This window comes from Phascolarctos cinereus, unplaced genomic scaffold (genome assembly GCF_003287225.1).
Source record: "Phascolarctos cinereus isolate Bilbo 61053 unplaced genomic scaffold, phaCin_HiC Scaffold_4;HRSCAF=312, whole genome shotgun sequence".
Lineage (NCBI taxonomy): Eukaryota > Metazoa > Chordata > Mammalia > Diprotodontia > Phascolarctidae > Phascolarctos > Phascolarctos cinereus.
In genome coordinates, this window is record NW_027555847.1 from 729243758 (window position 1) to 729270849 (window position 27092).

The 27092-nt window shown below is 42.8% G+C and overlaps 1 protein-coding gene across 1 annotated transcript; it reads right to left on the minus strand.

Annotated features, from left to right (window-relative positions):
• Nucleotides 1-10851: 10851 nt before the first annotated feature.
• LOC110201757 (uncharacterized) lies at nucleotides 10852-26480 on the minus strand. Its single transcript, XM_020977630.2, has 3 exons — nucleotides 26165-26480; nucleotides 25174-25300; nucleotides 10852-18568 (listed from the first exon to the last, which is right to left on the minus strand). Exons 1-3 carry the CDS (start codon nucleotides 26183-26185, stop codon nucleotides 17052-17054), a joined length of 1665 nt encoding a protein of 554 aa, XP_020833289.1. The 5' UTR covers nucleotides 26186-26480; the 3' UTR covers nucleotides 10852-17051.
• Between the last annotated feature and the right edge of the window lie 612 nt (nucleotides 26481-27092).

The window sequence follows — 27092 nt, forward strand, 5'->3', positions numbered from 1 at the left end:
ACAGGAAGGATTTCTATCATAGCTATAGGTGATCTTGAACATTAGAATTTACACCAAATGTAATCCTGGCTTCCAGGAATATGGAGCTGGCAGTCCCTCTGTATTCAGCCCTGGTCAGACCTCACATCACATCCTGAGTTCAGTTTGGGCACCAAATTTTGGGCAGGAAATTGAGAAGCGGGAGAGCATTTGGAAGAGAGTGACTGGCGGCTCATGAGTCCCTGTTGTATGAATATTAAAGCTGCCCAAGTGTGGAATGAACACCTCCAGAGGTAGCAGCTTCCTCCTCATGACAGGCCTTCAGGCAAAGGCCACATAAATACTTGTCAGGCAGCTCATGTTGGGACTTCTGTTGTAGGAAGAGCTTGGGTGAGATGGCTGTGGAGGTCCTTCCAACTCAAATTCTGTGTTTTTGACAACATTCCAATTTTCTACATCTGCTATAACCTCCCCCGACTTCTTTTTTGAACAAGCACTTTTATTTTTGTTCAGAGTCTGTATTTATTGACATTAATCCCTTAGGGTAGGGGGATAGTATGAAGAGACCATACAAAGTGGGGTGGAGGGGTAAGAAAGTGATCCAAAAGAAGGAAAAGTGGACAGGGCAGCTCAAGTCCAGAGGAGCAGAGCAGCACAGGACAGCAGGATCCACATTTCCCAGGCTCCTTCCTCTTGAAATCATTGCTTCATTGACCTCCTGGGATATGCCCCATATGTGCTACTTGGAGCCTGACTGAAGGGGAGAACATTTCAGGAGAAAAAGGAAAGTGCAGGAAGAAAATCCCCATCCAGCCTTCAGAGGGGAGACTTGCTTCCAATGCCACCCAGGACATCAAACCAGTTTGGCCAATCTCCACTTAAAGTCAGGCTCACTCTCCCTAGCCAAGGGGCAAGAGATACATATGGGGCCAAGAGAATAGTCTTTTCAAACATTTCCCCAAACAATATGTAGGAGATTTTCCTGCCACCAAACTTCTCTAAGCTCTACTGTAAACATGGGCCTCTGGGGATAGACAAAAGTCAAATTTAGGACATTCCTGAAGTATGGCTTTGGACAGCAGCCTTCAAAGAAAAACACGTACCCAGAAACATTAAGCTTTTGAAAAGGATGTAATGGGGCAAGGCAGAGGTTTAGGTTTGGGGGTGGGCTTTGAGGGGTGGGAGATTTGGACACGAAGGGTTCTTTTTTTTTAATATGAGTTTTTGGAACCAAAAATGAAAATAAAAGCTTTAAAAGCTCATTACTTGTCTTTCACGGTAGATTATCCATCCATTTCTTGCTAGCCATTGTCCTTTATCCTTCCTCCCTTTTGTATATAAACTCTATGAAGAATTTGTGATATTTAAAAAAAAAAGCTCAAGAGACATAATTTCTGGGTAATGGGTCATTTTATTAATAATGCTAGCATTTTATTAATAAAAGAGGCCAGTGGCACTCTCAAATGCCAAAGACCCTCATGGGGGTAGGCTCACAACTTATATGCCCTTGGAAAAGTGGGTGTTCCTGAGGGTGGCAATCAACTCTGGTTAACAACTAATGAGAAAATAGATGTTATAATGCGATGTGGGCTTATTCTGATGAGGGTCTTGGGGGTACTTGACTTAGATCACCCAAATATTGGTCAAAGAGACTTATCAACATATATACCAAAGAGGGAATCCACTTCTACCCCAGACCTCTCTGACCAAACACAATGAACAGGAATTCACCAATTCTTTCAGCCTGGTTGGGTAAGTTTTTCTCAAGATTTCCTACAATGGTTGATTTCTGGATAGGGAAGTGGAAAACTCTTAATCCTAATTCAGTAATTGGTCATTAATATAAGAAAGCTCATCTATCTGTCTATCTAGTCATTTCTCTCAAGTTTAAACTCCACCCACAATGGATGCCTCCACTTTCTTTCCTCCAACTCCATTCTCAACTCTCAGCAATCTGGCTTCTGACATTCAACCAAAATTGCTGTCTCTGACATGGCCAGCAATCTCTGCCTGGCCAGATCTAATGGCCTTTCCTCAGTCTTCATTGTCTTCGGCCTGTCTGCAGCCTGTGACTCTACTGATCACCATCTTCTCCTTGATACCCTCTCATCTCTAGGTTTTCATGGCCTTGCTCTCTGCTGGTTCTCCTCATACCTGTCTGACTACTCCTTCTCAGTCTCTTTTGTTGGATCTTCCCTCTATACCTGGGGTTCTCAAACTTTCTGGTCTTAAGACCCTTTAATACTCTTAAAAGTTATTGAGGACCCCAAAGAGCTTTTCTTGTTGGGCTATCCCTTCTGATATTTACCATGTTAGAAATTAAAACTGATACATTTTAAAATGTTTAATATTTTGCTTTAAAATAACAATAAACTCATTACATATTAATAAAATATTTTATGAAAATAACTATTTTCCAAAACAAAAAAGTGAGTAAGAATGGCATTTTAAAAGATTTTTGCAAATCTCTTTAATGTCTGGCTTAATAGGAAACAGCTGTATTCTCATATCTGCTTTTGCATTCAATCTACTGTAAATATGTTGTTTTGGTCAAAATATATGAAGAAGATCCAGCCTCACATAGATATATATTTGGGAAAGTAAGGAGTATTTCAATAGACAAATGTTATCTGAGTATTATTATGAAAATAGTTTGGATCTTGTCAACCACCTGAATGGGTCATAAGGCCCTCCAGGAGTTCTTTGCCTACACTTTAAGACCTGCTGATCTCATGATACTCTCATTCTGTTTTATCATGTCACTTCTCCTACCCCACAGTACAATGTTGTTGTTGTTGTTGTTGTGTTGTTTGAAGTTTTGAGCTCCAAATTCTTTCCCTTCCTCTTTCCATTCTCCTTCCCCAAGATGTAAATAATCCAATTTAGGTTACACATGCGTAATCATGTGAAACATTTCCATACCAATCATTTTGTACAAGAAGACTCAAATAAAAGAAAAAGAGTGAAAGAAAGAAAGTGAAAAATGCTTCAGTCTGCATTCATTCAATATCAGTTCTTTCTCTGGAGGCAGATAATATACTTCATCATTAGTCCTTTTGGGTTTGTCTTGATCATTGTATTCCTGAGGAGAGCTAAGTCAGTCACAGTTCTTCATCAAACAATATTGCTGTTACTGTGTACAATGTTCTCCCGGTTCTGTTCACTTCACTTTGCATCAGTTCATGTAAGTCCAGGTTTTTCTGAAATCATCCTGCTTGTCATTTCTAAGAGCACAATAATATTCCATTTCAGTCATATACCACAGCTTGTTTAGCCATTCCCCAATTGATGGGCATCCCTTTGATTTCCAATTCTTAGCCACTACAACAAGAGCTACTATAAATGTTTTTTGTACAAATAGGTCCTTTTCCTTTTTTGGGGTGTCTTTGGGATATAGACCTAGCAGTGGTAGTGCTGGATCAAAGGATATGCAAAGTTTTATAGCCCTTTGGGCATAGTTCCAAATGGCTCTCCAGAATGGTTGAATCAGTTCACAACTCCACCAATGGTGTTGGCCATGTAAGTTATGTGTATCCACATGGACCCCTCTAGATGTCGTATGAGTGGATATCTTTAAAGTCTCCTCTGCTTAGCTTCCTCTAGGGTAGACTGGTTCCAGCTAGGAGGGGAAGGGGAAGATTAGGGCCAGTGGATGTCTATTCTGTTCTCAGAGAGAGGAGGCAATGGACCAAAATTCTACCTATCTGCCCCCCTAAATGTTGTGAGTCTAAGGGAAATAATTTTTAGGTTTGAGCTGAGTTCATGATCATTATCCCTTAGTGGAGAAGGAATACTTCAAGTTATATATCCAAGGCTTGACTCCTTTCCCATGAAATAACAGCTCTGCAATAAATACAAATATCAAATAAATCCATTTATCCAAGTCAAAATCAAAACAGAAATCAGAGGAAGTATACCATTGAGACTGTACTAAACAGTAGAGAGTGAAAGAGCTCTCAGTTCAGTTGGGTGCCGGCCAAGGAGACATTCCCTGAGGTCTCCAGGGTAGTAAGCTGGGGACAGGGAGGAGGGAGGTGCCAGCTCCCCTTCCTGTTGGCTTCTTTCCACAGTCTTTTCTGTCAGGGATCTGAAGACAGCCTGAAACTCCATCTTCTCTCAGGAAACTGGAAACCAAAAGACTGGGATCTCTCCTCCCCCAAGCTCTCAACAAGCTCATTCTTCATGCAGATGTGAGCACAGAGTAATCAGTCCCCAATAAGGAGACTCCCTTGCTAATGGGCTTTGAGCCAAGCATTACGTTCATTCCCTGGGTCAAAACTTTTTGCAATTCCTTGCAATAATCCATGGGGGTAAGTTTGGAATCTGTAATTACACAGCATAAACACAAGCATCTGTGCTGTAGAACACGGGTGATTTTCCTGGTGTCTCAGGAAACAAATGCTCATTAATAGCACATGTCATCAACATGGCGCCATATAAAGCTTCAACTGAGGGGATACTACATGGACAACATGCCTAAGTGTATAGCAGACATAACCCAGAGACATTTCCAAAGAATGTGTCCATCCAGAGCACACAGCAACAAAACAAAGCTAAATCCCTGCAACAATAACATTATCAAGAGGCCTATAGGTAAGATTACAGCTTAGCCATAAGCATTAGTAAATATGAAAAACAAGGAACAGACATTACTATAGCATGAACATGCCACCGGAGTCAGCATTGTCTGAGTGCCGTATCCTGGACAGTTTAGCTGACCTTGTCCCTGCGGTCTGATCAGCTGAAGGAAAAAGAGGGGAAAGAATAAGAGCTTTTCTGCAGAAAATTTCAAAACTTTCAGAGGATGTATAGAGTCCCATCTCTGCCTTCCTAATTCTGACCAAGTTGGGAATTTTGCCTTTTGAAGATAAAGAGAGAAAGTGGGGCGGAGGAGGGAAAGAGACAGAGAAGAGACATCACAGGGAAGGAGATGCTTTCCCCATTTGCAGAAATTTATGGTATCACAAACTTAAGAAAAATTAATGTGTAACTAAAGTGTGATCTGCTTAATATGCATTTCTAAATTATGATGGGAATGTGGTTTGAATGTTTTTAATATATCCTGAAATGTAGGGTTTTTTTAAACATTAAAAAGTGGGCACTTTCCACAATTTGCATACCAACAGCACCCTGATCCATCTATGACTCTCCCCAGAGAATGAAAACCTTGATTGCTTTAAAGGAAGCTGATGGAGTAGTGGGTAGGGCACTGGCTTGGAGTCAGGAAGACTTGAGTTCAAATGCAGCCTTGGACACTTACTAGCTGTGTGACCTTGGGCAAGTCACTTAACCCTGATTGCCTAGCAAAAAGAAAAAAAAAGAAGTTCTGGATCCTTATCTGGTGCTTAAGAACTGCCTGGTGAAGCTATTAACTCTTCTCTCCAAGTTGCAAAGAAAGAAGCTGGTTTAAATCAAAAGCAAATAATTTGGGAATAAACAGAATTTCTGTTTAGGGGAGTAGTTTCCCTTGCCACTGTGGTCTTCTGGGAATGATTTAGCAGAATTTAATTGCCTCGGTAAATTAGAAGCAAAGTCACCTGAAAAGAATTAAAATAGACCATGCATTTGCAAGCTCTTGAGTAAGAAGGCCAATAGAAAGCATCTTCTTTGGTAAAATGAGAAGCGTCAGGAAGCCTTCAAGTTTTCATTCTTATCAGGGAAGAGTAAAGTTTGACAGTGGATTGGAGATACAAGAAAAGTGAGGTGCCTTACAGAGGAGAGACTCAATGCAGTAAAAGGAACCAGTTGTGAAGATGGTTGGAGTCATGATGTAGAAGCCAAGAGGGGCAGGATCCTTTGGTCAAAGGAGAATGATGGCACATGAACCATTCTCCAAGCAGATGCCCACACTGCAATAAAAGCTTGTGACTTGACCATGCCAGGTGCTGGGAATGCACAGACACCAACTGAACAAACACTCACTGTCGGCAGAGAGCTGACGTTCCAATAGGAGAGACAATATCCACACATATAGGAATGTGTATAAAATGATAACTGGTAGGGGGTGGTATTAGCAGCTGGGGACACCAGGAAAAGCCCCCTGCAGAAGGTGTCACTTAAAGATACACAAGATTTCATGGACTAAAGCTCTCAGGGAGCTTTGCCTAGGAGGGATGGGAGATGCTGATGAAAATATAAAGAAAAATGATTCCAAAAAGAAAGAAAAGCAAGATTTGTCTGCTGACCAGTGTTGATGTGTAACGGTAACCAAGGCTGTAAAAAGAGTGGTACAGGAAGGAGATGGGGGCAGCTAGGTGGCACAGTGGATAGAGCACCAACCCTGAAGTCAGGAGGACCTGAGTTCAAATCCAGATTCAAACCAAACTCTTGACACTTACTAGCTGTGTGATCCTGGGCAAGTCACTTAACCCCAATTGCCTAAAAGCAAAAAAAAAAAAAAAAAAAGGAAGGAGATGGCAGCATGACTGTGAACCAGTGCTGTAAAAAGTGTCACAGACCACAAAAAAGGCCTGCGTTTTCTTTAGTTATATTGAGATAAAAAAGGATGACAGATTGTAAGCTCCCCAAGGACAGGCACTATCTTCTGCTTCCTTTGTATCCCCAGCACTTAGCACAGTGCCTGGCACCTAGCAGGTGCTTAATAAATGTATGCTGAATTGAATTGCACCTGGGATGGGATGTTTGCATGGGGGGGGGGGTGACTGGCAAGAGCTGGAGGGCAGGGCTCCTACTTTCTCTTCCCAGGATGACTTTTTTTTTCCTGTGAGGCAGCCAGGCTTAAGTGACTTGCCCAGGGTCACACAGCTAGTGAGTATCATGTGTCTGAGGCCAGATTTGAACTCAGGTCCTTCCGGCTCCAGGGCTGATGCTTTATCCACTGTGCCATCTAGCAGCCCCCCCCCAGATGACTTTTGCACGGAAAAGGACTGAATAAAGAAGACTAATGAAGTTTACACTCAAAATAAAAGAACATAAGAGAGCTCCTCGTGAATGGTGATGAATTCAAATCACTTGGCTCAGCTCAGAGTGACCTTCAGGACCGGCAGGTGGAACTGCTGAGCCACTCTCAGTGATATGTGGAAGATAATGGGAAACAGGAGAGAGATAGTGGGGCAGGGAGAGGGAGACAGATAGAGATAGAGAGAAGTGGGGAGAGGAAAGGAGGGACAGAGACATAGACAGAAGAGAGAGACAGAGAGATGGGAGACAGAAAAAGGGGGGAGAAAAAAGGAGGGACAGAAACATAGACAGGAGAGAGAGACAGAGACAGGAGACACAGAGAGAGGGGGAGAGAAAAGGAGGGACAGAGACATAGACAGGAGAGAGAGAGACAGAGACAGGAGACATGGGGGGAGAAGAAAAGGAAGGACAGAGACGTAGACAGGAGACAGAGACAGAGAGATAGGAGACAGAGAAAGGGGGAGAAAAAAGAGGGACAGAGACAGAGAGACAGGAGAGACAGACAGAGATAGAAGAGAGAGAGATGGCAGAGAGACAGCAGAAAGACAGATGGGGAGAGAAAGGGAGAGATGGAGACAGCAGAGAGAAAGACAGAGAGAACAGAAGGGGGAGAGAAAAGGAGGGAAAGAGACATAGGACAGAGAGACAGAAACAGAGATAGGAGACATGAGGCAGGGAGAGAAAAGGAGGGACAGACAGACACAGCACAGAGAGAGAGAGAGGAGGAGGAGGAGAAACAAGGAGGGACAGAGACAGGAGAGAGACAGAGATAGGAGAGAGACAGAGACAGTAGAGAGAGATAGCAGAGAGGCAGCAGAGAGACAGGAGAGACAGAGATGGGGAAGAAAAAGGGAGACAGAGATAGCAGAGACAGAGAGGGTGAGAGAAAGGGAGAGAGAGACAGAGAGACAGGAGAGAGACAGAGACAGCTCAGAGAGAGACAGGAGAGAGACAGAGACAGCAGAGAGACAGAAAGGGGAAGACAGAGGGACATACAGACAAGAGAGAGAGACAGAGACAGACAGGAGAAAGAGAGAGATAGCAGAGAGGCAAGAGAGGGAGAAAGAGACAGCGAGAGGGAGAGAGGAGGAGGATATGGGGAGAGGAAGGGAGAGGGAGATAGAGAAACAAGATTGGAGGAGAGTAAATTTGATGATTCTTTTAAAAGAGAAGATAAAAGTCTGCTAACCATAGGTCAGAGAGCTTTGCTTGGATTCCTGAACAATTCATTTTGAAAGAGGATAATTTTAAAATAAAATTCTGAAAGTTGGCAAATATCTAAATTGGAAAGCAGTGACTATGAAGAGCCAGCGTGGTTTCATCAAGAATGGCTTGGGTCATACCAACCTCAGTTCTCTTTGCCCTAATCAATCAACAAGCCATTTTGGAATACTTGATGTATGCCAGCTCCTGTGCTGAGCACCACAGATGCATGGGAGAGCAGGTGAGGCTGCCTCCCAGAGCTGTAGGAGCCCACCCCAACTTGGAGGTCTCTGGGTGAGTTGAATGGCACTTATCAGATGTTGTCCAGTGGGGATGCCTTTCTTGTACTCATGGGCTTCTGAAGTACCTTCCAACGCTAATATTCCATAATTTTGCAAAATTCTGATTCAGCTTGGCTCCAAAGAGGAGATGTGAGAATGTAATTTCCTCCCCTTCTTTGCAGAAGGTGGTGGGGGCAGGACTAGGGTGTGGAATATTATATATGTCAGACAATTATGTTTTGGTCAGCTTTGTTGAACTATTTTTTCCCTTTATTTTGGAGGGAATGGGGAGAGTGGCAGGGAGCTATAGGGGGAAATTTACATGATGTAAAATAAAAGATATCGATGAAAATTAACCTAAATTTAAAATAATGCTTGTTCATATCCTTTTACCACTTACCAACTGGGGAACTGGGCTTTTTCTTAAATATCTACATCAATTCCCTATATAACTCGGATATCACACCTTCATCAGAAATACTGTTACAAAGATTTTCTCCAATTAACTGCTTCTCTTCCAAGTCTAAATTCACTATTTGTTGTGCAAGGGATTTTCTACTTCATACAATTAAAACTGTTCATTTAATCTTTTTAAATGACCTCTTTCCCTTGTTTAGTTAAGAATTCTTCCCCGCCCCCAGCCATAGTTTTGAAAGGTACCAGCAGCCCCTTTCAATTCTCTTTTTTGAAAATTATGATGCAATATTTTATACGTAGAAGACGCATTCATTTGGCATCAGTATGGTACATGGAATGTGGTGGTTGTTATTCAATCATTTCAGTCCCATCCGACTCTTTGTGACCCCATTTGGGGTTTTCTTGGCAGAGACACTGGAGGGGTTGGCCATTTCCTTCTCCAGCTCGTTTTACAGATGAGGAACTGAGGCAAGCAAGGTGAAGTGACTTGCCCAGGGTCACACAGCAAGCAAGAGTCTGAGGCCAGATGTGTCTTCCTAACACCACGGTGCCACCTGGCTGCATGGAGTTAGCTGTTGGTATAACCCTCGATTCTGCCACATTGATGTCCAATGGGGAATCTACCCCAGTGGCTGTGGTCCTTGCGTTTCCTGATACTGGGCTTCCAGGCTTCTGGGTCGTGTTTAATGATAATAATATTTCTATAGTGCTCCCTATGTGCCAAGCACTGTGCCAAGCACTGTGCCAAGCACCTCACAATTATTATCTCATTCGATCCTCACAACAACCCTGGGAGGGAGTGCTAGTATTGTCCCCATTTTACAGACCAGGAAACTGAGACAAATAGAGGTTAAGTGACTTGCCCAGGATCATACAGCTAGTAAGTATCTGAGGCTGGATCTGAACTCTGGTCTTCCTGACTCCATGTCCAGCACTCTATCCATCCACTGCACCACGTTTATCTAATCTAGCCTGTTCTACTGATCAACTTCAAAATACTGGGGGTTTTATTATGAACTTAACAATCCATAAACACAGTCACTTCAGTATGCAAGGAACCAAAAAGAACTGCTTATAAGACCTGTTTTATCTGTACATTTATTTTTGAAATTTTAATCTATTTTTAAAAAAATTTCTATTTTATCTATCATCCATTATCTCTCCCTCCCACTGTCCCCATTGGACAATAAAAATTATAAATAAAACCCACATAAAAATATGTATAATCCAAAACACAAATTCCCACATTGGCTATGTCCCAAAATGTTTTTAAATTCATGGCCCTATCAGACAGGGTGTGGGATGGCACGTCCTCTGGGCTTGTGGTTTATCATTGCATCGATCAGTCTTTCAAAGCTGTTTTTCTCTATATTATCATTGCATATATATATATATATATATATATATATATATATATATATATATATGCACATATATATGTATGTATATTACAGAGAAAAACAACTTTGAAAGATTAATTGATACAATTACGTGTGTGTGTGTGTGTGTGTGTGTGTGTGTGTGTGTGTGTGTGTGTGTGTAGGTGGAGAGAGAGAGAGAGAGAGAGAAAGAGAAACAAAGAGAGAGAGAGTTCTGGTTCTGTTCACTTCACCCTGTAGCAGCTCTCAGAGAGGTCTTCACAATTTCCTCTGAAACTATTTCAACTTTTCTTATGGCACCATAATAATATTCCATTACATTCATATATCATAATTTTAAGCCATTCCCTAATTGGTGGGCACCCCCTTACTTTACAATTTGGGGCTTCTATGAAAAACATATTTACTTTCAGCTACATTTTTGTCCATATGGGTCTTTTTCCTTTCTTTGACCTCTGTAAGGTTTAAGTATGTATTTGACAAAGCAGTAATAAAATAGGGTCCTCTTCCAAACTTTTTTGTTTTCTCCTGTGTGTTTTAAAATATTTTATTAATACTTGTTTGTATCCCTGTCCATACCCATGAGCACACTCCCACCCCCGTCCAACCCTAAATAGAAGCCACCCTCTTTTGTAACAAATATTGTAAAGTAAGACACATCAACGCACCAGCCATGTCTGAAAACGTATGTTTCATTTGTACCCCTGGTTCATCAGCTCTCTGCCAGGAGGGGAGACTGACTCACGCTTCATCACCAGTCTCTTAGAATCGTGATCAAAATGCAAAGACGTGCAAATTGTTCTTCTGTCACTGGATCTCACTGGGTCAGTCCATGCAAATCTCCCCAAGCTTCTCTGAATATTCTTCTTCATATTCATCTTTCATTATGATTCAGTGAAATGCCGTTACATTATCATACCATTTCTTTAGCAGTTCTGGAGTGGATGGTCACATACTTTGTTGCTAGTCCTTGTTACATCAACAACTGTTGCTAAAAACATTCTTGTACATGTGTTCTTGTGCTTTGATCTTTTACTGTAGGCGGAGTGTTGATGTTGGGTGAAATGGCATGAACACTTTAGTGACCTTTTGGTTTCCGTTTTAATCTGTTTTCCGGAATGGTTGGATCATTTTACAACTATGTCAATAGCTCATAAGTGTGGCTGTTTTCTGACAGCCCCTCCAACAATTGTCATTTTCATCTCTGTCATCTTTGCCAATCTGATCAATGTGGGGGTGACACATCTGAGTTACTTTAACTTGCATTTCTCTTACTTCAGTGAGTAGTACTTCTTCATATGGCCGACAGCTTTCATTTCTTCGTTTGAAAACTGTCTCTTCATATCTTTTGACTACTTTTTTGGGAGTGGCTCTTGATGTTTGCATCAGTTCCCTAAATATCTTGGATATCTGACCTTTGTCAGAATATTTCTTATAGAGCTTTCCCCAAATTATTTTCCTTTCAACTCTCACTCCACTAATTTTGTTTTGCAAATGTTTTTCTTTTTTTGTGTAATGGAAACTGTCCATTTTATCTTCTTTGATCACCTCTAACCCACTATCCCTTGCTTAGTTACAACCACTAGCCATGGTTGTAAAAGACTCCTCTGTCCTAATTTGGGGAATGAGGAAGGGAGGATGTGACCTTTTCTATTTAGCTCATGGTGTGAGATGTTGTTTTCAACCTATTTACTTCTAAACTGCACTCCAGTTTCTCTGGAATTGCCAGTATTGGTGCCCTTGTGCTAACTTTGATTGCTTTAAGGTCATTTGCTTTATCTGTTCTATTGTCAACCTTTCTATTTTCTAACCTGGTGAACATTTGGTGATTATTATCTTATACCATAGGTTGAGATCTGGTCATGCTGGGCTCTTTATCCCTACTTTTTTCATTATTTTCCTTAAGATTTTTGACCCTTTGTCCTTCCAGATGAATTTTATTATTAGTCTAATTCTATAAAGTGGTAGTTCGATTGATATAGCACTAGATCTGTTCCCCATGCTTAGAATGCTCTCCCTCTTTGCTTCTGACTCTTTGGAATCCCTGGTTTCCCTAAAAGTCAGCTCATATGCCACCTTCTACATGTAGCCTTTTCCAATTCCCCCAGTTGCTAATGCTTGAATAGCTTCTAGCTGCACCAGGACTTTTGAGATTGTGTTTGTGTGTGTGTGTGTGTACTCACAATTATTTTAAGTGAAATTTTTTTCCATCTCCTTCTGTTAAGTTTTGTTAGTAATATACAGAAAGACTGGTGCTTTTGCAGGTTTATTTTGTATCCTGCTACTTCACTGAAGTTATTCAATTAATTTTTTATGGAATCTCAAAGATTCTTTACATAAACCATATTATCTACAAATAGAGATCACTGTTAACTTACCTCTGTCTATACTTTCCCCTCAATTTCTTTTTCTTGTTGTATTGCTATAACTAGCATTTCTAGAATATTACATAGTAGCGGTGATAATGGACATCTTTGTTTTACTCATTACCTTTTACAATTACAATTACTCATTACTCAAGACCTCCAGTGTTCTTTCATTTAAAATATTAACTCTTGGTTTAGGCTCTGTCTACCATTGTACAGAACGGGCCATTTACTGCTGTACTTTAAAATTATTTTTTACACAAAAATGACTGTCGTTAAATAAGTCAAAGGCTTTTCTGCATCTATTGATATAATCATGTCATTTTAATTTTTTAATGTTTCTTGTATTTATCTCTTCCTGGTTGGGATATGAGGAACATATTTTGTTTCATAAAAGTTCATCAAGGTAACTTCATTCTCTATATTTGCAATTAATTTAGGCAATATTACAGTTAACTGTTCTTTGAATATTTAATAGAATTCCCTTATACCTGAGCCTGGGGGTTTTCTTTGGGAATTCCTTAATGGCTTGTTCTGAGACTGTGCTAAGTTCTTTGTTTCTTGTTCTATTAATTTGGGGATTTTGTTTACAAATATTCCTACATTTCATTTACATTCTTCTTGATCTGTTGGACTTCTTTTTCACATTTGGCTTTCCATTCTTTTTTTAAAATTAAATTATTAATGGTTTATTTTATTATTTTCTTCAAAATTCAGCTCCTGATTTTGTCAGTATTTTTTTTTGTTTTCAATTTTATCTCCTCTGATTTTCAGACTCTCTATTTTTATCTGTTGCCTTTCTAGTTTTAGTTGTATGGACAATTCATCAATCTGTTCTTTTTGTTGATTGAAAGTGTTTAGAGGTATGCATTTCTCCCCGAAGGAATGTTTTGCCTACATACCAAAAGTTTTGGAATATTGTCTAACCTTGATAAATTTACTTATTGTTCTTATGATTTGCTTTTTGAGCCACTTGCTTATTAGGATTTTAATCATTTAGTCTGTTAAAGTGTGAACCCTTTATTCAAATGATTTATGATTTTGATTGTGCTTGGTCAGTTAATGATATTTATTATTTCTGCTTTTCTGTAATTATTTTTAATAACCATTACATGATAGGTTTTTATAAAGGTGCTAATACAAAGCTAAGACATATGTATATTCCTTAAAATTTCAATAATTGCCAGGAGTTTATCCTAACAAACTTTTCTAAAATTCTCAATTCCTCAATTTTTTGTTTATGTTAGGTTCCTCTAGGTTTGAAATGGACACATTAAAGTCTCTCAACGACTAATGTTTTACGATTTCTCCAAGTAGTTTAATTAATTTTTCCTTTAAGTACTCAGATGCTATGTTGCCTTTAAACATAATGCAATTTCCCCTGCTTGTGTGTTTTTAACAATATCTACTTTTACTCCTGCCTTGATTGAAATCATGATTGTCACCTCTGCTTTTCAAAATTTACCTGAGAAATTCTATTTAACTCTTCATTTTGCCTGTCAATATGTTTTAAGCATGTTTCTTACAAATATATTGTTGAATTCTGCTAATCTCTTCTTTTACTCCCCTCCATTTTATAGTTGAGTTTATTCTGTTTGTGATCATGATTTTTAGGAGTGCTTTCCCTCCTTGAGGGAAGGGACTTTGATTTTTGTCTTCTACCCCCAGTCACAAGCATCATGCACAGCACATAGTACACAATAAATGCTTGTTGATCATATTCTATTATAAAACCTCCTCTGTTCTCCCAGGGAGAGTAGGGAATAACCATGTGTGGGCAGACATTGGTGGGAAATTAGGGGGAGAATTAGATGAGTAATACTAATCTAGAATCTGTCTGATCTTACTCCTCTGCACTCTCTTCACCCAACCCAGACCACTGGATGTTACTTTTCTTTTTCCTTTTAATCTCCCCACTTTCTGATCAGCCCTTTGAAGTTTTAAGCTTGCTTTGCTTGTGATTTCCATTTTCAATTCTACTGTCTTCCTTAATAACCCCCTCCTCCCCTTTCTTTATCCTGGTCCCTAGTTCCATGTTCATATTATTGTATTTCTAGAGTTTACTTTCTTAATGTCTGGACTTTATTCCACTTCCTAATGTACATCTTCTGATATATCCCAGTTATAAAAAATAATAAATTCTTCAGCCTTCTTCCTGGTTTTCCCCCTAATGGATTCCTTTTCTTTTCTTTCTTAAAACAAGCCAGAATAACACCATACCTAGGATCTGACCTTTCCCGTCTCTGAGTGACCAGTTACCAAGCCCTACCTAGTCACCAATAATCTCTCTCACACCTGTCCTGACTTCTCTATGCCTACTTCTACCATCCTACCCCCCCAAGCCCTCACTATCATCTGTATGGACTATTGTAATAGACACATCTAGGCTCTGAGTTTGTCTTTTTTAGTTTCTCTTGGCTCCTATGTTGACATTTCAATGATTTTACTCAGGTAAGATTTCCTTAATAGGAATAATTGGAAGTTATCTATTGAGAACATATTCATAAAGTACACTGCAAACCTTAAGCCACTAGGTAATGCCAATTATCATTACTAATCAAGCATTTATTAAGCATCTATGTCACAGACATTGTGCTAGGTCCTAGGGATACAAAAAAAAAGAGTCCTTTCCCTCGAGGAGAGAGGATTATTCAGAATAAACACAAATTAACATAATATAGTTTTCAGAGCAAATGCACTAATAATTGGGACAATCAAGAAAGGCTCAACATAGAATACGGTGCATGAGCCAAGTCTGCTCAAAAGGAAGGGATTCTATAGGGTGGATGTGAGGAAAGTGCACTACAAGCATGGTTGATAGTCAGTGAGTACAAAAGTAATGGAGTGTTGTGTCTAAAGGATAGCAAAGAGACTGAGCTGGATGGACCACAGGGTTTGCACCAGAAGGTGCCTTTTCAATGACTGTCTCCCATGCCTGGAATGCTTTTCTTCTTCACCTCCACTTCCTGGATTCCCTGGCTTCCTTCAAATCTCACATTCTGTCAGAGGTCTTTCCCAATTCCCCTTGATGCTACTGCATTCCTCTAAGACTGCCTCCAATTTATATATATATATATGTATATATGTACATATGCATGTAGTTGTTTGCATCTATATGTGCGCATGTATGTAGTTGTCTACATGTAGTCAGGGCTTTTCAGAGGTTCCTCGCCTTTGCTTCTGACATGGATACCCATACCTACATTTTCCATGAGCCCTAGCTAACATGTATACCCATTTTCTGTACCCTTTCCGGGTGTGGAAAATGAAGAAGTCTGTTGGGCCATGCATCATGGCAGCATAAATCTTAGGTTCTAGTCAGGGACTAGTGGGGGAACATGCTATTTAAGGGAGTGGGAAAATGCATCAACAAAGAAATCAAAGAAGCAGGTACAGATAAAGGAGGGAAATCAACATGATATAGTGGAAAGATTGAAGGCCTGGAAGTCAGGACCCCTGGATCTGAAGTCCACATCAGACTCTCAATAACTACTGTCTCAAAAGCAAGTAACCCTCTCAGTTTCCTGGTCTCTAAGATGGGATGACTATTACTAGTTCAGCCTCCTTCAAAGGATTGTTGGATGCAGGGAGAAAAGCATTCTAAAAATCTTGAAGGCATCATTTAAATTCAAGTTGTCATTATAAGCCACAGGAGTGTGGCATTTTGGAATACAGAAGGGCACAGCGCAGCTGGAAGGAAAAGACGATGAACTACATCAAATACTATATAGAGGAACAAGGGCGTACTACAAAGGCCATCTTACTTAGCAAGTAAGAAGTCACCAGTGTCCTCTGAGGGAACAATTGCTACTGAATGTCTACATACAAGTCATTTAAACCCAAGTCACCCTTTTCTCCATCTATAAAAAGGATCATAATGCCTGCCATCATGTCTTCATAGGATTTTTGTGAGGCTCAACTAAGATATGTTAATGTTGTTGTAAACTTTCAAGTGCTATGTAAATGCCATTTACTATTATTGGAAATCAGAAGAATTTTCAAGAGGTCTGGCAATGAAACAAAGAGATGGGTTGGTGAATGGATGGATAGAGATTTTTTGGTTTTGGGAAATCAGGATACCTGAACATAAAGTTCAGAAAGAGCCAGTGGGAGAGATTTAAGATTCAAAGAAAGATGGGAATGATTGCCAAAGTAATGCCCTGGAGTAAAAAGGAAGTGGTGGCATCAAGGCACAGGCAAAGGAATCAGCCTTTGGAAAGAAGAGGGAAAAGACTGTGTTTGCCATGGTAACAGGAAGGAGGAAGTAGTTCAGAATCCTGGGCATTTGTGATGAGTAAATACAGAAAGTGCCTCCCATATTTCTACAACTTTCTCAGTAATTTAAGAGTGCACAACAGTGTCTGCTATAAAGTGTGAGACAGGACAAAGGAAGCGGCTTGGGACTTCCGGAGAGTGAAAAAATCTATAGGATTTTGCTTTAGTTCGACTTATCTAGTTTTCAGTAGTGTTTGCTCTGTCTGAAACCCTTCTCACTTTCATCATATTCATAAGGACTTAACTTCATAAGGCTTCTCTCCAGTATGTATTTTGTGGTGTTGATTAAGAAGTTTCTCTGTGTGGAAGGCATTCTCACACATCCTATATACAGAAAGTTTCTCTCCAGTATGAATTTTCTGATGTCGAGTAAGCTGTGAGCTCCAGCAGAAGGTCTTCCCACATTCATTACATTCATAAGGTTTCTCTCCAGTATGAATTACCTTGTGCTGAGTAAGTTGTGAGCTCCTGCGGAAGGTTTTCCCACATACCTTACATTCATATGGTTTCTCTCCAGTATGAATTCTCTGGTGTTGTATTAGTCCAGTGCTCCTGTGGAAGGCCTTCCCACATTCATTACACTCAAAAGGTTTCCATCCAGTATGAATTCTTTGATGTTGTGTAAGTCCTGTGCTCCTATGGAAGGCCTTCCCACATTGATTACATTCAAAAGGTTTCTCTCCTGTATGAATTACTTTATGTCGAATAAGTTGTGAGCTCTGGTGGAAAGCCTTCCCACACTCACCACATTCATATGGTTTCTCTCCAGTATGAATTATCTGATGTTGTGTAAGTTGTGACCTACGGCAGAAGGCCTTCCCACATTCACTACATTCATAAAGTTTCTCTCCAGTATGAATTCTCTGATGCTGATTGAGTTGTGAGCTCCGGCAGAAGGCCTTCCCACATTCCTTGCATTCATAAGGTTTCTCTCCAGTATGAATTTTCTGATGTTGTGTGAGTCCTGTGCTTCGGTGGAAGGCCTTCCCACATTCTTTACATTCATAAGGTTTCTCTCCAGTATGAATTCTCTGATGTACAGTAAGTTGTATCCTCTGGCGAAATGCCTTCCCACATTCATTACATTCAAAAGGTTTCTCTCCACTGTGAATTCTCCGATGTTGAATAAGCCGTGAACACCAATGGAAGGCCTTCCCGCAGTCATTACATTCATACAGTTTCTCTCCAGCATGAATTCTCTGATGCACAATAAGTTGTGAACTCCGGCTGAAGTTCTTTCCACATTCAACACATTCAAATGGATTTTCTCCTCTATGAACTGCTTGATGCTCAGTAAGTTCTGTGAACTGGCAGAAAGTTTTCCCACATATGTGACATTCATCAAATTTCTCTCCACTATGAATCCTCTGACGTTCAGAAGGTCTTCTGCTTGAACAAGAGGCCCTTTCACATTTATTATGTTCACAGGGTTTCTCTCTGGTACATATTCGCTGATGTTTAGTGAAATGAGAACTCCACTGGAAGATCTCACCACATTCATTACATTCATAAGTTTTCTTCATAATGTCAACTTTCTGACACTTAGTAAGGTCTGAATTATAACTGATGAGTTTCCCACATTCACTAGATTTAGAAAATATCTTCTTTGAGCGGATTCGATTCTGTTTTCTTGGGTCTAGTCTAGAATGTTTATCTTCATTGCGCTCCTGCTTCAGTAACCTGGCTTTACATTCCCAGGCTTCTACGTCTGGAGCCAATTCCTCTGTGTCAGACCTATTCTTCCAACCTGAAAGAAAACATTTAAAAAATATAAATATCCCATCTCCCTGCTGAATGCACAGTCCTACCTTTTGTCTCCTAAGAAAAACAACTGTCAGACTTCACAGGAAGAACAAATAACAAGAAAACATATAATTATTATTACTACTAATTAATATTGTTACCACAGTCATGATCACATTATTCATAGACACCACCTTGTACTTGTACTCTCATTCCTTCTATGTAGATGCTTGGATGCTTATTAAAATGAAGCTTTCACCTTCAAACTCCCTATACTCTCAGTCATTACATTTCTCCAAAAGAGGAAACTGCAGCTTACCTTGATTTAGTGACTCATTCAAAATGATGTTGTTAAGCATCAAAGCCAGAGTGTGAATCAAGTCTTCCAACTCTGATTTATAATACCTTTTCCCCTGTCCCCCAGAGCCTCTCTACAAACAAGCATACACTTTCAGCTCAACCTAAAGAATGAATATTACAAGAAGAGCTAAAGTAAATGGGTTATTTAACAGAATGTTAGGGATATAACAGACCCGGGAATTCACCTAGTCTAATCTCCTTTCAGAGACTAAGGCTACAAAGATAAATAGCTTCCATCGAGTCACAGCTGATTACTGGAGGGGTTGAACTCTTCACTTCTGAACTCCCAGGGGTCAAAGAAATAGAAATATGAACCTACAGAGTTGGAAGGAATCCACCTCCCAGCCCAAAAGGAAGATCCTCCCTACAATTCACCAAACAAGCAGCCACCAAGCCTCAAAAGGAAATTCCTTGAAGATTAGGCTAAAGGCTCCTTCTCAAGGCAACTTGTCACAAACCTAAATGTGCATCTCTACAGCTTCCAGCCATTGGTCCTGCCTCTGCCCTTCTACTGTGACAGCCTTGCAGTATTGGAATGCCGCCATCTTGGCTCCTGACTCTTTTCTTCTCCAGGGTTAAATGTTCCTGGTGCCTTTCCACTAGCCTGGCTGTCTTCCTTTGAACCCTCTCCAGTTTAACAACATCCTTCCTCAATTACTGTGCAGAATACAGACAGATTATCACCTCCTTACTCCTGCAAGACTTGCCCCTCCATCCTCCTCTGTGCCTGGCCCTGGCACAAAGCCCCAGTTCAGGAATAAAACCTAGAAAGATGAGGAAATCAAAGAAAACCCCCACCAGGATCAACAATTATTGTAGCTATAACTCTACAGCACATGCAACCAGAGACTCAATTTTTAAAACACGGATTTTCCACAAGTACTACATCAGGAAGTCTTCATTTTTGGGTGTCATGGACCTCTTTGGCAGTCTAGTGAAATGGATGGCTCCTTCCTCAGCATAATGTTTTTAAATACATAAGATTCCAAAGGAAATCAAGCATATTGAAACAGTGGTCAACATACTAAATACACACACACACACGTTCACGGACCCCAAATTAAAAATCCTTGGACAACACAAATGTCTAGAAGAATGAAGAATGAAGGTGAAGATTGAATTAAGACTCCTGAAGAAAGAAGTGAGAAGAGATTAATTAACTCAGAAGAGAAAGTGATCAACCTGACCCAATCTAAAAATTAGAACAGACTGCTCAGAAACCAAAGCTCCACAAGACAGCAAGAAATATTAGAGTAAAATCAAAAAGATCACAAAAATAGAAGAAAATGTAAGAGAAAAGTTCAGAAACAACTGGCCTGGGAAACAGGTCAGAAAGATGATTTAAGAAGCATTAGGCTCCCTGAAATTATAATCAATCAAAAAGCCTGAACACTATATTTCAAGAAATCCATAAATGAAAACTTCCCAGATCTATCAGAACCAGATGAGGGCAAAGTGACAATGGAAAGAACCCACCTATCACATCCTGAAAGTTCCACAAGCAAAAGATCCTACATAAAGCAAGCTTCCAGAAAGAAGCAGTTCCAGTTCCAAGGATCCACAGCCAGGGTCACATAAGACTTGGCAGCATCTACTATAAACAAAAGGAGAGCATGAAATACAATATTCCAAAAGCAAGAGATAGGCTTATGACCAAGAATAATTTATCCTGCAGAGCTGAGTACAATCCTATAGAAAAAAAAATAAACCTTTAATGGAATAAGGAACTTTCAAGCATTTCTAATGAAGAGCCCAAAGCTAAGTAGGAACTCTGAAAGACAAACACAAGAGTCAAGAGAAAGTTGGGGTTTTGGTGAGGATCAGATGAGAAAATATTTGTAAAAGTGCTCACCACAATGCCTGGTATGTAGTAGACACTACATAAATGCTTATTCCCTTCTCTCCCCTAGAAGGCAAGTGTATTTGAGAAATTGCAAGGTACTGTATAATGCTATAGGACTAATATTCTAGTCAGGGGAGAAAACAGGACAAAGAAAGGCCCCAGGGAGACTGGTTCTGTTCTAAGGGCAAAAGGAATGTCATAGCGTAAAAAGGAGGAGGAAGGGGTTGTGGATGACACGAGGTCAATACGCTGCAGTAGAAGGAAGGTGTAGGTCAAAAGAATCGAGGAGGCTAGTGCTTGGGTAGATGTCAACATGCATAGTGAAATATCTAATGAACTCTAAGAGCAGGGGCTGGACTAGAGAGGAAGACTCTGCCAAGTACCAAACTCTTTGAGAAGAAGAAGAGGGTGACTCAGGTGGGAGCTGGGGGAGGGGCAACTTGCCATCAGGATTCAGATACAATGACAGCTCTGGAAGGACCAGAGGCTGCTGAGGGATGTAGGGGCTAGGTCAGGAGCAGCCTATTTTCCTTCAGGACTAGGACTGAAGGGCACAAGAGAAGCTGCATCCAGTACCGGAGAAGGTGCCCAGGATGCTGTATCTCCTGTGGGCAGAGATGGAAGGAAAAGTTTGGGGATGGTCTGGGGCTTCAGAGGGCACATGGCAGGAGAGGGGAGAGGGAGAGGGAAAGGAGGGGGGATGGGAAGAGCGGCCATCAATAATAATAAGAGCTAACCTTTACATGCCGCCTTGAGGTTTACAAGATGCTTCATGTAGTCCACATTGCATTTCATCTTCATAATAACCCTGCGACATAGGTGCTATTGTTATACCCATTTTACAGATGTGGAAACTGAGGCCAAGGGCTGTTAAATAACTAATTAATAGTTAGCAAGTGCCTGAGGCAGGACTCAACCTCAGGTCTTCCCTACTTTAGTGGTGAATGGGAAAGAGGAAGTGGGGAATGAGCAGAAAGAGATTTTTCCTCTACAGAGGCTTTGAATCTGAATTCCTGAGATTCTGAAAGGAATCTCAGAATTCCAGAGTTTGCAATTGAGGAGAGGAGGACAGGCAAAGGCTGACATGAATCATAGTTGAGGAAAGCAGCTCAAAGGGGTCACAGGAAGGATACAAGCAAGAAAAAATGGATCAAATTCTACAGGTGGGAGGGATGGGAAAGCCTTAACAATTCTGAGGTCATAAAGGAGAAAACTAGATAACTCTGATTACTTCCAATATGACTGTTTGCATGAGTAAAATCAGGGAAGCTGAAATTAAGGAGTGAAGTAGAAAATAAATAGAATCGCCCCCTCGGCCCTTCCCACAAGAAGCATGTGGTCAAAGAGAATGAAGAATTTTCCAAAGAATTACAAACTGTACTTGACCAGAGGTTTCAAATCACTAATAAAAGAAATGAAAATGAATACAACTCTGAGCTTTTACCTCCATCCTGCAAACTAATCAAGCTAGTCAAAGATACAACCACCACTGTCGGAGGGTTTGCGGGAAGACAGGAACCGTGAGGGATGCACTGCCAATGAAGCTATAAATTGATTTCATTTGTTTTGGATTCCCATTTCAAATTATGCCAGAAAAGTGACAGATCACAGATACCCAAAGATCCAAAAATCTCCCTCAGTCACACACTTCAAGCAAGTCACGTGGAAACAAAGGTCTACAGAGACCAAAACATCTACAACCACATTCTCTGTGGCAGCAAAGAACTGGAACAAGTGAGTGCCTGCTCATCCCCTGGAGAAGGGATGAAAAAACCAGGGAGGCAAATGCAGTGGAAAATTACTGTGCTGTTAGAAGAGAGGAAAGAACTTTAGAGAAGCTTGGGAAGATCTTTGTGAACTGATGCAGACTGAAATGAGCAGAACCAAGGAATGACAATCACAATGACTCCAAGGGTGTAGATGAAAAGATGGCCACAAGTTCTAGGAACCAAGAAAGCGAGGACGACCCCAGAGAACAGACAATTCAATCCATCTTCGGCCTCCCAGCAGAGCAGAGGAAGACAAGGCCCGACGCTGCAGACATTGCCAGCTGCAGCTAGGACAATGGATATCCATTATATTTGGACTTGTTGCCTTAGTCACCACAGAGGGTTCAATCTGGAGTGAAGGAAGTAGAAGTGACTGTGATGGAAAGACAAAAACCATGCATCAAACTTTTTGTTTAAAGAATGAAATCCTGATGCAGCAAAGGGAAGCGATTCCAAAAAGAGGGAACAAAGGGATGTCTGCAGAAAGTGATGCGGCTGCAGGAGGGACCTCCATGTGGGCACTGAAAGTTGGAGCAAGGCCAGAGAACTGAGGATGGATGTGCAAATGTGGCGCGGTCCTGTGGGAGGAGCATCAGGAGGCAGCACAAAGGGTTTGCTTGATAGTTATCCTGAGGGAAAGAAGGGGGTCAAAGAGGGGGCAGGATGATGGAGAGAAGGCAGAGCACCTCAGATGGGATCTTTTCCCTACCAAGGAGAATGATCTTTGGGCTGGACCAGAGAGAACAAAAATGACTGCCAAAGATAAGTATGGGGCAGGTAGTCAGAAAGCACTTCAGCTACCCTTGGTGGATGCATCACCAGGCCCGGAGAAATGATGGCCTCAGGTCCTAGAAGAAATGGAGGATGGTACTGCTGAGCCACTGTCAGTAATAGCTGGAAGACTGCAGACAGAACCACAGGACTAGAGAAGGACTGGCCTTGAACTACTGGCTGGTGAGCTTGGATTTCAATTTCTTGGGAAATTCTGTCACTACAAGAAAATGGAAGGACTGTGAGAAGGAGAAGGGCTGTTTGTTAACAAGCGAATAGGGATTCCCAAGGGTATAATGGGGAGAGAAAGTCAGAAAGGTAGGGACCTAGGGATGGTAGAAGACGATATGGATGGAGACAAAGGAGGGGTCAAAAGTCAAGGGAGCTTTAGCTTAGGCAGCCCCAGACTCCAAACAAATCTCTAAGGGAACGTTTGGTGGACATGAGATGGTGATTCCCCCCTTGGCAAGTAAAGAGCAGCTCCACTCCAGCCCTCAGTTAAGATGCTGATCTGACTTGAGGAGGAAGGGCAGAGCTGAGGTTCGGGACCTAGACATAGTCAGGAGGCCTACGTCTGGGCCCTCTCTGGTCATGAGGCAGTAGATTTACTCATCCTTCCTGGCTCCCAGGGAAAGCTCTGCCCACAGTGCCAGGTCAGATACTGACTGAATCATCATCCCATTAGGAGGATAATGGAGGGGGCCCAATCTCAAGTCTTAGCATGGGCCAGAAAGTCTGATGATAAAAGGTGAGAAGTGCTCAGATGGCAAGAGGGCATGGATGGAGCACTGCACTCTCCTTCATACTCTGTAGGCTCCAGCCAAAGAAGCCTACCTATGGGCCTCTGCCCAGGATTTCTCTATACTAGAATGCTCTTCCTCCAGGGGGCCACATCACACACAAGGCTCTTCCTGACCTCCCTACTTCTTAATGCCCTCTCTCTACCCAAGCTTCCTTTTTATGTTTCACAGCTACTTATTTGTATAAGCACTGTGTCCCAATCCCTCCTCTCTACCAAAAGGGCAGGGGCTGTTTGGTTTCTGGGCCTAGTTAGGTGCCAGGCACTTGGCAGGTATTTACTAAATGTCTGCTGAATTAAATCTCTCCCCTACAAGCAAACATCTTCCCCTAACGGCAGAAGATAATGTGAGTGGAGAGATGTCTGGGCATTGATTTGTTGAGGTGCAGACGAGCCTTCCCAGGACCTTCTTCCAAGGCCCAGGGGCTTTGACAAAGATCCAGATGTTTCACATTGCCTTGTCTCCCTCATTTCACGCACTTGCCTTGAAGGCTGCCCCCTGACTCTTCTCTCTCTGGCATCCAAAGTGCTTCCCCTTGGTCCACCTGGCCATGAACAGCTGGGCTTGGACACTGCCAGTCCTGCTCATTAGAAATGAGAAAATGCCAGGGACAAAGAACCTACTCACAATGCGATCCCAGCCCCTGTCTCTTCAGGGAAAAGTGGACGTGCTGTGTGTGGGGATGCTCTTGGGAGTGTTTCTAGGAAGTCTGATGGTGACAGGGAAACTGAGTTTGGGCTCAGAAAGATGAGGAGCTGATATGATCCCTTCTCTGCTAAGATGGGCCTCTTGCCTGTCTTCACACAAACTTCCCTGGGATGTTAAAGGAGAGATGGGACCAGGAAAAATAGAGAGTAGGGAAGTACAACCTCAGGCAGGGCTTCAAGGTGCCAGGTGTATGAGCAAGGCTCTTACCTGGGAACAGGCAACAAGAGGCTCTGTCCCCTGGCCACAAAAAGGCTGGCCATCTCTGCTAAGTAATAGCCATTGGAGCCCTGAGACGCCAAGAGCATTTACTCAGGATCCCCTGGGCAGACTGTGAGTCCAGGGAGAAAGCTGTCATTACCAAGGCAGACCAGGTTCCTGTAGTTCTCCAGCATCACATCCTTGTACAGTTCCTTCTGAGAAGGGGCCAAACGTGCCCATTCTTCCCAGGTGAAGTCCACAGCCACATCCTGGAACGTCACTGCCTCCTAAAACACAAAGATACTTGTGCTAGCCCTGGGACCATCTCCTGTGTTCCTGGAAGGGGAGGTGGGTGGGGGCGGAGGAGTATGGCTCTTGGGGATGCTTCAGGTTTGACCTTTATTGACTCTCTACTGGGTGGCTGGCTGCCACGATCTGCTCTAAGACTCATCTTGTTCAGTCCTTTCAGTTGCATCCGACCCTTCAGGGCCCGTTTGGGGTAAGCCTTCCTGATTCCGAGCCCAAGCCACCTAGCTGCCCGTCACCGCTTCCTGAGTTTGAATCTGGCCTCACACATTTACCAGCTGTGTGACCCTGGGCAAGTCACTTAATCCTGTTTGCCTCAGTTTCCCCATTTATAAAATGAACTGGAGAAGGCCATGGCAAACCACTGCAGGATCTTTGCCAAGAAACCCCCGAAGGGGTCACAAAGAGTGGGACAGACTGAAAGGACTGAACATCTCATCATGGCCTCTCCCGGTGCCTGGGGGTGCTCTTCTTGAAGAAGCTCTGTGCCTGTGGCTTCTATGTGGCCCCATTAGACTAAGCTCCTTATGGGCTTCGGGACTGCTGCCCGTGCTGTGAGGCTCAAGGGCTTTCCAGACGGAGCACCTAGGTGGCACAGTGGAGGACCCGGGGTCGGCCTCCTAGACCCGCTTTGGGCGCAGGGAGCCTCCAGCCAACGTGCCCAGCCTCCTAGACCAGCTCCGCACCTGGAGCTCAGAACAGCAGGGAGCCGAGCCCAGGGCTCTTCGGCCCCACCCCTGGACCACGTGGCCGTGTCCCTCCGCCCGCGGGCCCCGCCCCCTAGCTCTCGGGCCCACGTGACACGGACCCGGCCCTCTAGCCCCGCCCCCTGGTCCCAAGCTCACCCGCCTGGGCGCAGTGGCCATGTCACCCTTGCTCTTCCCCCCTAGCTCATCCCCCTCGCTCGCTCCCCAGGCGCCTGTGACCCGAGGTTCACCCGGGACAGCCTGGGGCGGGACCGCAACTCTTCGAAGATTGGTTCCCCCTGCGCCCCTCCCTCCGGGGCCGACCTATGGGAGCGTCCGTTAGTGAAAGGGGTGGTGCGGATCTCGAACTGCGCACGCGCTACTCTCTCCGGGCCAGCTACCCCTCAGCCAGGGACAAGGCTTCGGGCCGAGGGGATCCTGGAGCGCAGGCGCGAGAAGGCGAAGCTGCACCGGAAATGACCCCCTCCGCCTCTCCCCTCCCCGCCCACAGAGACGTCGTGTGGCCTTCTGGGAAACAGAGTTCACCGGACTTGGGACCAGCGCAAGGGTGGGAGAGACGTCCGCACTGATGCGTCCCCCGCCTCCAACGGAGGCGCCCGCATGGCTTGTTGGGAAATAGAGTCCTTAGGACTCCGCCACCCTCTAGCCCACCCCCCGGTCTTGTCCTCCGTCTCCCCATCAGCTCAACTGGAAATTCTCTTGTTCGTCGTTCAAAGCCCTCAAGAGCCTTTCCTCTCCCCCACCACCTGCCCTCCATGAACGCCCTCGCACCCAGGACCCTGGCCTCCCGGGTACTCCTGCCATTAGACCCTCAATCTCCCGACGCCGGGCATTTGGCCTGGCTGCCCCAGGGCGGGAGGTCCCCTATCCCGGCCAGAGCCCTGCCTTCTCCCTCTAGAAGGAGACCCCATCCTTAATCTGGAAGGCAGGCTGACTGGGGATCCCCAGGCTTATTGCAAAGTACAATAAAACCTCGTATTGTGTTTAAAGTCCGTTTGCACGGTGGGGAGAGGGGTCTCTGGTCAGACACACGTCCTTGTCCGTCTGTCCTCCCACCCAGAGAGGC

Excerpts from the sequence above, each read along its gene's own strand:
- LOC110201757 (XM_020977630.2), bottom strand. The coding sequence starts at position 26,185 with ATGGCCACTGCGCCCAGGCGG. Across the intron at positions 25,301-26,164 it reads TGGCCACTGCGCCCAGGCGG|GAGGCAGTGACGTTCCAGGA; the intron begins GTGAGCTTGGGA and ends TTTGTGTTTTAG. Across the intron at positions 18,569-25,173 it reads CAGGAACCTGGTCTGCCTTG|GTTGGAAGAATAGGTCTGAC; the intron begins GTAATGACAGCT and ends GTTTTCTTTCAG.